The 16,289-nt window shown below is 41.8% G+C and overlaps 1 protein-coding gene across 2 annotated transcripts in view; it reads left to right on the plus strand.

Moving 5' to 3' along the window:
* The first annotated feature begins 1,463 nt into the window (after nt 1–1,463).
* LOC138963224 (nuclear receptor subfamily 2 group E member 1-like) overlaps nt 1,464–16,289 on the plus strand; it is a 66,478-nt gene continuing 51,652 nt past the window's right edge. Inside the window, exon 1 of one of the 2 annotated variants that reach the window (XM_070335283.1) lies at nt 1,464–1,876. In XM_070335283.1, the coding sequence (XP_070191384.1) occupies nt 1,852–1,876 (25 nt within the window). In that variant the 5' untranslated portion in view covers nt 1,464–1,851. The remainder of the gene's footprint in view (nt 1,877–16,289) is intronic. The other variant, XM_070335282.1, reaches the window with a different exon arrangement.

Genomic DNA, 16,289 nt, shown 5'->3' on the forward strand with positions numbered 1-16,289 from the left:
AAACAACTCGTGTAAATCTGGTACGACACAGCAAGCCATGTAATATTCTCTATTTACAACACATTTACCCTTTTGTAAAAAGCCAACTAAATTTGCAAAATGTCACACAGAGATGGATGAAATAGAACAACCTCTTTGACCACAGAACTGAAGGTTTACAGCAGAATTGAACCATACCTGATGCAAAGAACACAGGCTCAGGAATAATGACCTAAAATGTAACATTATATGAAGAGAGAGAGAGAGAGAGAGAGAGAGAGAGAGAGAGAGAGAGAGAGAGAGAGAGAGAGAGAGAGAGAATTGAATTGAATTGAATTGAATTGAACTTTATTTAACAAGGATTAAGATTTAAGGCTACGCCTTTTCTTACAATCTGTCCTTGGGACGCATAGACACACAATTATATAATTAAAAAATTAAAAATTAAAAATTTAAAAAGTTAACCAACAAAAGGAGGTCGGAAAATTTCAGCACGTGATAATAAAGATGACGATGATGATGATGATGATGACGATGATGATGATAATGATGATGATGAAGATGATGAGGCATGAAGAGCATACATAATAATGTGGTTATTCATAAAATCAAATGCATACTATGCAGGTAATTATAAATACAAGCTGGTAGCTTCTTCTTCTTCTTCTTGGCGTTCGCAGAGGTTACACGATCAGTCCAGCACTGGTGGAAGCTGGTAGCAATCGAACATGTAGCAATAGTACAACAAAAATATGTTCAGAACATACAATGCACAGCATATCTTTGACGTAATACTAAGTGTGGTAAATCAAACGGCGTTAAACTACTCAGACATTAAGTGGTTTTAACACATTTTTAAAAACTTTTTAATGACTTTAAGTGCTTATAAAGGATGATGGAAGCGAAGAGAGAGAGAGAGAGAGAGAGAGAGAGAGAGAGAGAGAGAGAGAGAGAGAGAGAGAGAGAGAGAGAGAGAGAGAAAGAGAGAGAGAGAGAGAGAGAAAGAGAGAGAGAGAGAGAGAGAGATAGAGAGAGAGAGAGAGAGAGAGAGAGATAGAGAGAGAGAGAGAGAGAGAGATAGAGAGAGAGAGAGAGAGAGAGAGAGAGAGAGAGAGAGAGAGAGAGAGAGAGAGAGAGAGAGAGAGAGAGAGAGAGAGAGAGAGAGAGACAACGGCACGTCACGTCAGGAGGCATGAGCACAAAGCAACCAAGCAGACGACACACGCGATGATGGCGCTCAGTCGCTCCTACCTCCCTCCATTCTGCTGGCAAAAGCAGACGACACTTAGGCGAAAAGCCCCGCCTCCGATTGACACTCGTCAGCCAATCCACAGCGGTTTTCCAAAGCTTGGCGCGACCGCCTGGAGTGCCAGCGCTGCGGTGGGGGCGCGTCTTGTGTCGTGCTTTCCATTCTGCCTTCTTGTCGTCTGCTTGTCGCCGCCACCGCGCGGCCCTCTCATTGGCTGACGCGGCGGCGGGGGTCAGGGAAAGGTAACTGCGGCGTGACTGGAGCAGACGACAATTTGGCGACTCGAGGATACGGCGCGCTGGTTTTGGTAGCGGCCAGTTTCGGCCTGACCACAGGTGACACAGTATTACGAGTCGTGTTACGTGTGGACCGCTCGCTGCCTGGAGCTGACCTCACATCGTATGTAACGAGTGTTGTTGTTACCTGGCTCGGGACAAGTCAGACTGTACGGGTCTGCTCACGAGCGCGCAAGGCTTTGGGGACAACTCTTCATCGGTCTTTTTTGGCGGAGTGAGTCACAAAGGAGAGAAAGAAAGACAGTCCCTGGCAGTGTCAGTCACAGTGTCGCCTTTTTGTGGTGGGGACAGATTCTGCGGCGTTGTCACGGAGTATTATCCAGCACCATGAATCGACCGTCTGGAACCTCAAGTAAGTTTGTGTGTCCATTGTCTGTGGTTAAAAATTGAGAGTAAGAAAGATTTTATTTGAGTGTTCTGAGATTTTTTTTTGAGTGTTCTGATATCGACTGATGTTCCTGATGATGCATCTTCTTGGATTCTGATTGATAAGGATCCATTTTCGCTGACCACAAGTTCTATTGTCGCTAATGTTGTTGTTGATCACAAACGGTCACGCTTTATCTAATACAGTCGTTTTTGTCATACTCAGTTTTATTTTTACACCTTCTCAACAAATCTCTGCAAAAGTTAACAACGTCTTCTTGTGCTGGTATTCTGATTGGTGAGGTTTTCCTGAATGTGTCCACACATTTCGGAGACAGTTTTGGAACAAAAACTTTGACACCCTAAACTCTTTTATTGTTTTCTCTTCTACTCATACCATTTTCCTTTCAACGCCATGGCTTATTTTCATTAAAAATCCTTTAATTGATCAACATGTATTTGTTAAAGTTAATTATATAAGCAGTAAATTAGTGTTAAGATAATACAACATTTATTCACATACCCATCAAGCCGTGAGTGGCAGTCAATAACTGATAAGGAATTTATTACACGAGTCCAGTGTCAAACAGATACTCTGTACTTCACACCCGGAAAGAGTAGCCTACCCTCTTTCACAGCGTTACTGGTACGCTTGGGTACTTCACTGAGGGCAGACTTGCGTAAGACTTGCAATCATAACATTGTTGCTGTTTTTTTCCTGTTGATTTAATTTTAACGTGAAACACGACTTTCATGAAAGGTGATTCTCTGTAACCTTTCCCAGGACGCACGACTCGAGGATACGCACTTGAACTCTTGATATTAAAAGAAAGGAGGAAACGATGCAAAGAAGAGTCAGTTTTTGTTAACAATGATGGATTATGACTTGTGAAATCTAAGACGGCTGTCTGGCTCTACATACATGTATCTGTCTTTTCGGGAAACGCAAAAAAAGAAGAAGAAGAAGAAGAAGAAGAAGAAGAAGAAGAAGAAGAAGAAGAAGAAGAAGAAGAAGAAGAAGAAGAAGAAGAAGAAGAAGAAGAAGAAGAAGAAGAAGAAGAAGAAGAAGAAGAAGAAGAAGAAAAAGAAGAAGAAGAAGAAGGTTCTCATTGTCTGTATTGGGAACATTGTTTACAGTTACGCCTTCTATGTTCGGGCAAGCGTAGCTAGCTGTTCGAACCGTGTATGCAGTGTGTACACTTGGTGCCGCTAATTACTTATCTAACCCCATCATATTTTGTCCACATGCAAATGTATCTTTGATTGTCATGACGATGATTGCGGGTTGTATACACACTTTTCCCCAAATTAAAGTATGTCTTTGATGGTCAAGGCTGCGGGTTATTGTACAGACTTTTTCCACAAACACGTATCTTTGATTGTCAAGACTTCGGACGATACTTACTGTGAGCATTTTGTGTGTGTGTGGTCAGAATTGATACTGTATGATAATTCTACCTGAAATGTATTGATACTCCCTATAGCCTTTCATTTCAATTAGTAGAGACATTTGTCATTTTAATTATTTATGTTTTGTACTGTGGTTAGGTTAAAGGGTTTTACCTGAATGTATGCTACGAAACGATATTATAGCCGATAATGATACGGAGAAAGTTGCCCTGTACATTTTTTTTTTTTACCGAACAAGAACCTCTGTTCGGTCATTTGTATTTTTATCGCGAAATGAATCAAATAAACCTACATACACAGGTATACACAGGATCACTTCCTAACAATGTGGGATGCGCATTGACATAATAGTTCAGGCATCCTATGACAGGCAGACAAACAGGCACGCATGCAGGCAGGCAGGTAGGCAGAGGGGGCAGACTGACACGCGCGCGCACGCACTCACGCACCCACTTGATCTGTGTCTGTCTGTATATATATATGTTTGTTTGTCAGTCAGTCAGTCAGTCTGTCTGTCTGTCTGTCTGTCTGTTTGTCTTTCTGTCTGTCTGTCTGTCTGTCTGTCTGTGGGTCTGCCTGCCTGCCTGCCTGCCTGTCTGTCTGCCTGTCTGTCTGTCTGTCTGTCTTGGCTGTATCTCTGTCAGCCTGTTTCTGTTTGCTGTTTGTCTCTGTCTCTATATTTGCCTCTCATCCTGTCTAGTCTCAGTCTCTCTGTTTCTGTCTCTCTCTCTGCCTGTCTTTGTCTCTCTCCTCTTTCCCTCTCTCATCCCCCCTCCCTCCCCCTCTTTCTCTCTCTCTCTTTCTCTCTCTCGCTCTCTCTCTCTCTCTTCCCCTCTCTCTCTCTCTCTCTCTCTCTCTCTCTCTCTCTCTCTCTCTCTCTCTCTCTCTCTCTCTCTCTCTCTCTCTCTCTCTCTCCTTTCCCGTCTCATTTTCTAGATTTTTAGTCCTATTTTATTTTCATTCAAAGACTTTCTGATTGTTTCTTCTTTAAATCTATTGGAATAACTACTGAAGGCTCCATTTTAGCAGCTCTGCCCACGTACAGAAGCTTGAATATTTATTGATTTCGTTTTTGTTTATTCATTTATTCATTCATTTATATCTTATTTGTTTAAATCATTTATTTATTTATGTTTTATGATTTATTGTATTCAATAGTTTATTTCTTTGTTTATTTAAATATGTATCTATTAATTGAAAGATTAATCTATTTATGTATTCCTTTATCTGTGTATTTATTTATTTAGTTAGTTATTTTTATAGATCAATTACTATATCAATTCATACATAAATTGATAAATTCATTAAATTATCTATAAATGTATCTATTTGTTTTGCGCTTATGGTGAGCACATCTGAGCAATAATCTTAAATTATCTTCATTCACACTATGTCTATTAAAGTTACTGATATAATTTCCCTGATTGAGTTAAAAACATTTGTTCAGAAAGTAAACAAACTTACAGGTAGCCCTTGCTCAGTTTTATGAATTCACATCCCTTTATACCTTGCATAAATTTCTTTCTTCGCACTTTTCTTCTCTCTTTTCTTCCTTCTTTCTTTCTTTAAAAATGTGACAAAAAATGCTTTATGCATTTTTAATAAATTAAATGTATGTTTCTGCTTGCTTCAAACGAGTTTTTATTTTTATTTAATTATTCCCAAAATATATATATTTGCCTTCATGAACAGGTTGTGGTTAATAGGTCCTTTGTTTCTATGTCAGTTCGTTTATGTCCTTTTTTTGTTCCCCCTTTCTTCTTAATATGTTTCTTTTTTCTTTTGTGTGTTCCGTTTGTCTGATGTCTTGATCATTGTTTTTGTTGTGTCTGGTGTTTTGATAATTTGGTTGTTGTTTATTTGATATATCTTTTTATTTGATGTAATTTTCCTGTGTACTATTTTTTTCTGTACATATTTCTTGATCCAAGTGTGCGCAACAACTCGTAGCTATTAGTTGCACATCAACTATAATTAATGAATGTAAACAAATTATATTTTCAGATGCTCATGATTTTCCTCATCTTTTCGTCTGAAGTTGTATTATTAAAAAAAATGTATCTTTGAACCCTGACATGCAATGTTAGCGTTGTTTAAAATGGCACCTTCAAATTTTGCGGAATGGATGTTTATTTAATTAGCTTTCGTTGCTTAGTTTAATTAATTTATTCATTATTCATTTATTCATTTTATTTATGCAATTATTTATTTATTTATTTATTTATTTATGTGTTCATTTCATTCTCTATTTTGTTATTTCATTCATGTATTTTTTACTTTTATTCATACATTCATTCCTTCGTTTACTTACTGGTGTTATTCTTATACCTATTATATCATATTATACTGTCTGTTTGGTTGAGCTAAAGGCTAATTGTTTATATAGGGATTCCTTCGTTATCCTTGTTCACACATGTAACTTTAACTAAACGGAAAAGAAGATTAAATACAGTAAAAAGAAAAAAGAAGTGTTCAAAGTCAAAGGACTTGTGAACAATAAAATCCCTGGAAGCGTCCATTTTCCTGAAATCAAATTTTAACATACATTAATAGTACGCAACCACCGAGTCATAATTGGCACATAATTGGGTCCAAAATTGAACATGAAATGCAGCATATTTATATAAGCAAGTCTTCGCACTTGTTAATCCTTTTAACGTTCATCATAACCCCTCCTCCACCCCCTCCACCCCAAACACCTTCCATCACAATTAATATACACCTCAAATAAAAAGATAGTTTCATTATTAGATACGTACACAATAAGGAAGAATAACATACAAGCGGAAACAAAGAACAGTGAACAGCCACAGAGTAAGTTTTCCAATTAAAGCTGGAACTGCATAGCGTGTATAACTAATTAACAATCCGCATTCATTCAACAGCTCAACTTTCAACATTTAAAATAATATGTCTATACCATCATCCAAGCTGTGTCCCAAAATGTGGCCTTACTTAAGTGAAACGAACCTTCTATAAACAGTTAGAAAATAAAGAAAGAAAGAAGTAAGCCTATAATTATGTATATTATTAATGTCTATGTGCTATTTCACAGACACAAAAAAGCACTAGCAGAGCCATGAGGTTTATCGCCTAATGACCCACTCCTATCCTTAGGCGCTTAAAAAACGATGAAGTGAATGATTGTGAGCTTTATGTATTTTGATGCGAGGGGGCCTGTAGCTAGCGTTACGTCTTTTTTTTTTTTTTAATGCAAACGACGACCCAGGCTGGCGATGGATTGTGTCAGGGGTCAGAGAGAGATATAACATGCTAATGAGAAGAGTCAAAGGGCTTGAGGCGACATTTTTTACTGATGCCTTGATGTCTGGCGATAATTTCCTAACTATCCACCTTTATTGCTTTGTTGTCTTTCTCTCGTCATTCTGTTGCGGCACGTCTGTATTTTAAAAAAGCAACGCTGAAGATGTTTTGCTGCCATGATCTACTATAATCCCCAGCACATTTAGCCGAAGCATCACTTTTGAGGGGCGTTTTGAATAATGTATTGGCAGAAAAAGCCATTTTTAAGATTATATTATGGCCCCTTAGGGTGCTGTCAATCATGAACATTAACTGGACTTAGAGTTTTTGCTGAATATGCACTCATCGACAGCTTTATGCACCGTTTATTGCGGTGTATGCACCCATCGACAGCTTTATGCACCGTTTATTGCGGTGTATGCACCCATCGACAGCTTTATGCACCGTTTATTGCGGTGTAAAATGTAGGACAGTGGGACGAGAAGGGGTAGAGTTTTTTTTTTTTTTTTTGGGGGGGGGGGGGGGGCTGGGGGTGGGAGAAGCATTATTCGAAAATTCTCATGAATGAAAAATAAAATGATTTTGATAAACTGCCTTGATTATTGTGGTATCAAAAATTCAAGACGTTGTTTCCATCACTGTGTTATTTTTGTTTGGTTATTTTTTGTGGGGGATAAACAAAATAGGGGAAAAAAACTACCACCTAACTAGTGACGTCGTTTAAAGCCCTAACCAGAATTATTATGATGCTTTTATGTCTATAACTGTGAAACTGCCAACCGGGGCCTGATTCTTTGGTCACGTTCAGCATTGGCTTGAACGTGCGTTATACGGTCTGAATATTTCAGTGTCATTATTTTACAGAGTCGTAGTTTGTGCTTGCTTTTTTCTTTCTTTCTTTCTTTCTTTCTTTCTTTCTTTCTTTCTTTCTTTCCCCTTTTCTTCTTTCATTTTCTTTGTCTTTTTTTCGTTCTTTCGATATTTCTATGTTTCTTCCTCTCTTTCGTCCTTCCCTTTTTAAGTTGTTTTTCCGACTCTGTGTTTTATTTTTTATATACAGCTGTTCTTCTTACTTTTGATAAAGTGTATACATCAATGCAGAATTAAACCCGATTAAAGCTATATTTTAACCTACCGTCTAAATGCGTTCATGTTACAGCAGATAGTGTGCACAGGTAAAAAACAACACAAGCATACAGTCTCCCTCTTTCCCCTCTCACTTCATTTAAGTGCATCTTAGATCATTGGCCGATCAAGGAAGAATTTGTATATCATCCACAAACTCCAGTCAACTTTGTCTTCAAAAGTTATGCACTGATTTAAACTCAAAGTCGATGTAAATTTTTTCTGTTGCCTTTTTGCCCGAAGCTTCAAACATTGTTTAAGCATTTTGAAATGCGCAGAACCAACTGGAGCGTGACTAAGTATCTTGGAACAGAAGCTTTGACTTATGACTTAATGATAAGTAGAATACACAAACATCTCACCGTCTTCCTTGCAGTACGAAAGAGAGATAGGGAGAGAGAGGGAGGGAGGGAGGGAGGGAGGGAGGGAGGGAGAGAGTTAGAGAGAGAGAGAGAGAGATGGGGAGAGAGCAAGAGAGAGAGAGAGAGAGAGAGAGAGAGAGAGAGAGAGAGAGAGAGAGAGAGAGAGAGAGAGAGAGAGAGAGAGAGAGAGAGAGAGAAAGAGAGAAAGAGAGAGAGAGAGACTGCTGAAAACATCAAGAAAACTAGCATCATGTAAAGCCTCTTGCAGCGACATGGTATCTACACTTTTCGTACAGAATATTTGTCGATGCAAAAGACAGCGACATGGTATCTACACTTTTCGTGCAGAATATTTGTCCATGCAAAAGACAGCGACATTGCTGTTACGAATAATAGCCAGGAGAATGTTGTGACTGCAGTTGGCAATGTAATTTGACGAAATACGACCAGTGTACACACTTAAATGTATATTGAGTATTTTGACTCTTGTTCTGTCTCTGTCTCTCTGTCTCTCTCTGTCTCTCCGACTCTCTGTCTCTGTCTCTCTCGGTCTATGTGTCTGCCTCTCGCTCTCTCTCTCTCTCTCTCTCTTTCTCTCGCTCTCTCTCTCTCTCTCTCTCTTTCTCTCTCTCTCTCTCTCTTTCTCCCTCTCTTTTTTTCCCTCTCTCCCTCTCTCTCTTACTACCAGTTCAACGCTCTTTCTAAATGAATGGCAGCATAGATGAGTCATTTATTCATTCTAACGTGTGTCAAGGTTTTAACAATCATTCCCAGACACTGTGCTTTCAGATATATTGCAATCGCGATTAGTTTCTTGTGAACCGTTCTCAAATTTGCGACCTCTTTTCTTTTCTTTTCTTCTTTTCATTGGTTCTCTCTCCTTTCTTGTCTTTTGTACGACCTTTTTTTTTTTTTTTTTTTAGATACCAACCTGGGAATTGTTGACACCTTACGTTGATGCCGGTAACGAAGGTCCGGTCACCAAAAGTCAAGCACCGGACATGTAATCAAGTCATTGACTAAAATTCTCGTCTTATTAATGCGGTTTGTACTTTCGATTTTTGCCGTACATCAAAACGTCAAAAACTTCAGAATTCATTTACTATAATCATTTCATCTATAACTTCGAGTTTGTGTGTATTTCAAAACGTTGAAAATTCGTGAAAACAATTATTGGGAAAAACATATTCATACTTTTTATTGTTACTGTATGCTTACATGTGGAAGACAGTACACAATAAGGTCATTTCAGTGATTTCAATTACTCTTTCCATTTTATTACACATCGACAACGTCCTCTTTTTTATTTTATTAAAAAAATTAAAATATTTCAGATGCAGCAAGACCGCCAACCCTGAAAACGACAGGATGGCCGTGTGTTGACTCGGGACGAAGGGAGTTAACCCTCTGGGAGCCGCGCGTGTTTGAATAAATCATGACTGAAAAGGATATTGACGACCAAAGAAAACGGTTTCCTCTGCAGTCAAATTTCCGCTGCTAACTCTGTCGATGGCGTGAGAGGCGCGAGTCCTGTCGTGTTGCGTCTGCGTAATTGGAGTCAGTTTTTAAAGCGTGAGTCACTGACCGTAGGTTAAAACAGTAAAAAAAGGTGTTTTTTTTTTAAAATAAACGCTCCACCCCCCCCCCTTACAAACTAACAAACAAGAAGACAAAAAAAGAGATAAAAAGAAACGTGGATGAATTAAGTCAATTAAAAAAGAGCAATATCAAATGCATTTGAGTTTTGTTAATGAATCGAACTCATTATATAATTTTGTTTTTAGTGAACATTGGATATGTTGAACGTATACCATATTTTGAATGTATGCTCAATATAATACCAAAGACTATGTATGTAAACATTCCATGATTTATATTTTTGTTTTCACAGTAGTCTTTGCCGGGTGACCACTTCTTAAAAGGCATGGAGTCACTCTTAGCCACACCGAATGAATTCCAGACGATCGAACGACACAAATTGCCCTTTTCCTGTTTGAGTTACAAAGTCGTTTTAGAGAACTTATCGACTCCATGGACATATCGCAACTCTAGCTTGTTTGTCCTTACAAGAAAAACACCGAACAGGTGTACATTCAAGGGCTTGTAAAGTTGGTTTCCGTTGTGTGTGTTTTTGTATCCGGTTTTATTTCCAGTTATTTTTTTTATTTTGATTGCTTCTGTCTGGAACAGGACTCCCCAAAGTGCGCGTCCCTGCGTCCTATACACACTAGAAGCCGAAAACACGTACTGGAAATGTATGGAGGGGGTCCCGGGACGCACTAAACTTTAAAAGAGCGGGTCCTGGGACGCACTAAATTTCCTTTATCGTACATACTTTTTTCAGACTGTAATCGTCAGCTATTGTACACTGCAGATTATGCGTGACCACAATGTTTTATAAGTACACCGGGACTTTTCGGCTTTTGGACCCTTGAAACTCTCCACAATTCTGCAGTGGGGGTCCATGGACCTCTTCAAATTGAAACTCTCCACAATTCTGCAGTGGGGGTCCATGGACCTCTTCAAATTGAAACTCTCCACAATTGTGCAGTGGGGGTCCATGGACCTCTTCAAATTGAAACTCTCCACAATTGTGCAGTGGGGGTCCATGGACCTCTTCAAATTGAAACTCTCCACAATTCTGCAGTGGGGGTCCATGGACCCTCTTCAAATTGAAACTGGGGATCCCGGGAACCTCCAGAAGGAGCGCCCGTGGGGAGGCCTGGTCTGGAGTCTACAGGCAACAGTACTGTGCGCTGCCTCCAGAAGGAGCGCCCGTGGGGAGGCCTGGTCTGGAGTCTACAGGCAATAGTACTGTTCGCTGCCTCCAGAAGGAACGCCCGTCGGGAGGCCTGGTCTGGAGTCTACAGGCAACAGTACTGTTCGCTGCCTCCAGAAGGAGCGCCCGTGGGGAGGCCTGGTCTGGAGTCTACAGGCAACAGTACTGTTCGCTGCCTCCAGAAGGAGCGCCCGTGGGGAGGCCTGGTCTGGAGTCTACAAGCAACAGTACTGTGCGCTGCCTCTGCCTTGCATGATCTGAACCGCTCGTCTGTCGTGACTGTCTTGTCTACAAAAGAAAAATACAAATAGTAATAAGGTGTTCTTTCCAGGGCTCGTTAAGTTGATTTTCTTTTGTTTTTCTCTTTTTCTGTCGTTATTTACGAACATTTCCTTGCTTCTGTGTGGAATTAACAAACAGCTTTTCTCGGCCTTTTCCTTGTTCACAGTTTCATTTCTTTATTTTGGGTTTAAGCGTCATTCTGTTATCTTTTATTGTGTTCTTATTGTCGTCGTTGTCGTCATCAAATCACTATTATCCTGTTTCTTTTTTTTTCCTTCCTCTTTCTCCTCTTCCGCATCATCATTTTCCTCCTCCTCTTCCTTTTCCACTTGTCTTCTTCCTCCTCCTCTCCCTCCTTAGTCCACACCTCCTCATCATCGTCATCATCATCATCGTCATGGTAAATGTCACAGAGAGCAGTTTCTTTATCATTAAAGAGATTCTGTAAAGAAATTAAAAAAAAAGAAAAAAGAAAAAAAAGAGGAAAAACAGACAGTAGCAATGCCGTCACAGCAATAATACTGTCGGTGGTTTTCACTCTTCCTTCTGAACCAAACAGGACCATAAGCTATATAGTAGTGGAAAGAGGAACATATTTTGTGTTTGTTTGTGTGTTGATGCGTGCTTGGCACAGGGCTATTGGACGGGATAATGTGTATGACTTCGCGATCATCTCTTGACGTTTGTCGGCGTTTGTCGGGAAATCCCCCTGACATTCCGTGATTTTTGGCGCTGACAAATCCCCGCGCTTGTTTGCAGTTATTTTGGAGATTTAGTTCAGTCAATATGCATATCCTCGGCTTCGCTCAGGGAGTGGTTTTTATGAAGGGGTTGGGTGAGGTTTGTATGTGTGTGTGTGTGTGTGTGTGTGTGTGTGTGTGTGTGTGTGTGTGTGTGTGTGTGTGTGTGTGTGTTTGTGCATGTGTGTGTGTGTGCGCGTGTGTATGTGTATGTGTCTGTGTGTGTGTGTGCGTGTGTGTGTCTGTCTGTCTGTCTGCGTGTGTCTGTGCCTGTAGACACATGCGCGTTGAACGTTATGATTCTGATTTCAGACAATTAATACATAGTGTCGAAATGGTCCAAGGAATTTATTTTTTGGATAAAGCAAATGCAAGCCGGAAAATCTGTTTCAATCAATATTTAAATAACAACGAAAGCTAAACAGACAAATGGAAATTAACTATTAAAAAAGTCGTCTGTTAAAGCCATGAAATCTCTGGCACATGAGGGCTTTGGCAGGACATGGCGATTCAAATTCTCAGTGCTGGGAATCCGGAACAAATATGGGGCTATACCTCATCGCTGCATGAAATTCCGAAATAAAGTCTTCAACAAAGACAGCAATCGCATCCAATCAATGCGCTCTTGAAAGGGCAACCCGAACATGGTTCCCTTACACCTCCCGCTGGTCCCAACGCCAAATATCTGTTGTCGATAGTTAAGCTCATCTTTCCGAGCCGCAATTCCCCGTTACACATGCCCCTGAACACCGAATCACCTTGTGAAATCCCCTCGGAGGAAAAGTGCTTGACAGAAACGGGCGAACCTGCCGTCCGTCCAACTTTGGCGGGTCCCGTTTTGGGAAGAGTGGAGTTGAGCTTTAAAGGGAGATTGTCATTGCCTGTGGATGTGTTTCTTCTGGCCCAAAACACTGTTTAGATGTTGTGGAACAAGTACAGAATGATGGTGCTGAGGTATTGAACATCTTTCAGTTTTTAGGCGTTTGGATACTATGTCTTTTCTTCTGTTCGTTGGGCACAGAAGAAACTCTGCGGTTAGAGATTTCCGGTTCCGGTCAAGCGTTTCATATGAACCGCTTTTTGTTCTGATTTCAAAAAGTACTGCTGAACCTTGTGATTCACTTTTTGAAATCTAATTCTTCTTATTTTTCTTTGGAGCTCGTCAGATCCAAGTAAAAATCGTCGTTGACGCATGCCACAAAAATACTCTCTCGCAGGGGCAATGCCGCTTTAACTCCCAAAATCGAACGCTGTCACCTTAGGCTACGGAAAAGAAGGCAATCTGAGGTGTAGTTGCTTGTTTAAAAAAAAGGAAGGGGGAGGATGTCCCGGCTGCAGCAGAAGAAGCTGAACTGTGTTGCAGCAGCAGCAAGCTAGCCAAAGTATGCCAGGTCCGCGGCAGGTCCTTTTGTGGCTTGGCTGGAGGATCAACACAGTTAATCCCAAAGGAAGACAGTAAGCGGGCTTTAACCCCCGGTGAGGATTGGCGGGTGTTGGCCGCCGCACTGTGCAAAGCTTGCGGTGACAAGAAGCCAGGACAGGCCAAGCTGGGACGCCGGGGTGAGGGGACTGGGCACTCTTGTCCTGCATTCCGCTAGCTGCGTTTTTCTCCTTCTCACTCCTGTCGTGTTCCCGGCGCTTGGGGGAGGGGGTGGGGGGGAGGTAGGGAGGAGAGATGGGTGTGGGAGTGGTGGTTGGATGGAGAGAGAGAGAGAGGAGAGAGAGAGAGAGATAGAGAGAGAGAGACGAGAGAGAGAGAGAGAGAGAGAGAGAGAGAGAGCCCGCGGAGGATGCATTTATTTCAAAGAGAGAGAGAGAGAGAGAGAGAGAGAGAGAGAGAGAGACAGACAGACAGACAGACAGACAGACAGACACAGAGAGACAGACGGAGAGAGAGAGAGAAAGCATTTATTTTACAGAGAGAGACACAGAGAGAGACAGAGAGAGAGATGAGAGAGAGAGAGCGCGAGAATGAGAGATTGAATTTATTTCAAAGAGAGAGGGAGAGAGAAGGACAGACAGACAGACAGACAGACAAACAGACAGACAGATGAGAGAGCGAGAATGAGAGATTGAATTTATTTCAAAGAGAGACGAAGAAAGAGAGAGAGAGACCAGTAGTTTCTAGTCCCTGGCTCTGACTTTCCATCCGCCCGTTTGCTTTGTCTGTTGGTCCATCTGTTCGATAGAGGGAAGCTGCTATATTTAAGAGAGTACAAAGACAGGCAGATATGGACCATCCGTGAAAAAGATGCCGCCAACGTCAAATCCGATTCTGACACCTTGCTAGCCTATTCACATGTCGTCTGTCTCTTTGCTATCTGAAATATAATGCAACAACGTTATTGGAGCACGAGACCTTCACCCGAAGTTCTTGGCACAAAGGAAATATCCTTTAATATAGACAAACTATACTATACACACACTGGCTTTACGGTCAGCGTGTACAACCCAAAACCAAACACAACATACGTACATAACCACATCTTGCTGGACCCGAAGAAAGGCAAGAGAACTCTAACGATCGTTGAAAGCTAGAAGCCAAGGATGTAACATTAGCTAGAGATGGACAGAAGAGATTCGATTAGCAGAGGCCGGACGCTCCAGGAATGTAGGGGTCATCTGTCAGCATCCGTCTTCAGGCCCTCGTGTTGGACACAGGATTAGCCATCGACACACTGGAATACTCTGAAAGCCGCTGACTTTTCCGCCCCTTTTGGGTAGAACACATCCCGCAGTGTCGTGCTTTTCTGACTGGAGTCTTTATGGGGCGCATTGAAATTCGTAACAGACTTTTAGGGACGCATTCAGATGCGTGCATCAACATTCGTCCTTTTCGAGTCCCAGATAGCCATATCGGTTGTAGGCACGTTAAAAAATTGAGAAAAAAATAATAAAAAAAATAAAAAGATTCTGAATTTTGGAACGTTAGCAGTCTATTTGTTTTTGGAATTTACTTTAAAAACAACTCATCGTCATCTTTGACAGGGAACTCACATTGACACTTTAAGGTCATGCAGTACAGGTGATTCAACGATTTTTGTTTTCGTTTAAGGATTAGACACAAATGTAACATTTTTGTTTATGTTCTTCCTGTACTGACACTGACACTGGCACAGTTTCGCACAGGGGTGAGGGTGGGCATGTTTGCTCAACCTGATATGATTGCAGTTCAGGTCTTGTATAGGTATACTTCGATCTCATTTCTTTTTCTACACTCATTGGATACAAGCCCTAAAACACCCGTCTCTGCGTCTTCAAAATAACAAGACCTCCCCCCCTCCCCCCCTCCTTCTCCTCAGTACAATTTAATGAAACTATTTCTGCTGTACACGTAGACTGTATTGACTTTTTTTTTTATGTTGTTCCTTGTTTGTTATAAACACCGCAACCAACTTTCTCATTTGAGATAATACAGTCTTCTATATCTATGTCTACACCTAACACCCTCCTCCTCCTCCTCCTCCTCCTCCTCCTCCTCCTCCTCCTCCTCCTCCTCCTCCTCCTCCTCCTCCTCCTCCTCCTCAATAAAATGTTTTTATTGTACACTTATATTGTATTAAAAGTTTTATGTTGTTCCTTTTATGTTATAAACACCACATTTTTCATATGCGTTAATAAAATCTTCCATGTCTATGTCTACACTTCACACCTTCTACCACCTCCTCCTCCTCCTCCCCCTCCTCCTCCTCCTCCTCCTCCTCCTCCCTGCAGCATCCAACAACACGGTGTTACCTCGCAACATCCCCTGGTGTTTTTGGCCTGACGTTCTTCTCCCCCTCCCGATGCCTCTCTTCGCGTTCCTCCGACTCTCGCCCTCCGTCAGTTCTCACGCCGGCGTTCGGCCATCGGGAGGATTAGGGGGGACACGGCTTTCAAGTCGCCGCCAACGGCGGATTATCCTTTTGGCTTGCCTTTCGCCCTCCGCGGCTTGCTAAGCCAGAGGGGTCAAGCGGGATGGCTTCTTGTCCGGCTGGCTGGCTGGCTGGCTGGGCTGGTTGGTGTTGGTGTTAGAATCGGCCGGAGGATTTTTGTTTGGGGGCGGGGGGTGGGGGTGGTTGTGCAGAAAAGGGAGGTAGGGGGAGGATAAGTGTTGGTGTTCTAAACGGCTGGAGGATTTGTTTTTTGTTGGGGGGGCGTGATGGTAGGGTGGAGATGGGTAAAGGAGCAGAGAACGGAAAAGTGTGTGTGTGTCGGAGGGGGGGGGGGGCATGTATTACGCATTTTTGTACGTCACTTTTTCTTTCCAGATCAGTGCATTCTCCAGCCAATTCCATCCTTCTCCATCTGTCTGCTGTACGAATCGGCCGGAGAAATAATTCCTGGGGGGAGGGGGACGGATTGGGGGGGGGGGGAGGGGGATGGATTGGGGGGAAGGGGACGGATTGGGGGGGAGGGGGATGGATTGGAGGGGAGGGGGGAATGGATTTGGGTGAC

Source organism: Littorina saxatilis, linkage group LG3 (assembly GCF_037325665.1).
Source record: "Littorina saxatilis isolate snail1 linkage group LG3, US_GU_Lsax_2.0, whole genome shotgun sequence".
NCBI lineage: Eukaryota > Metazoa > Mollusca > Gastropoda > Littorinimorpha > Littorinidae > Littorina > Littorina saxatilis.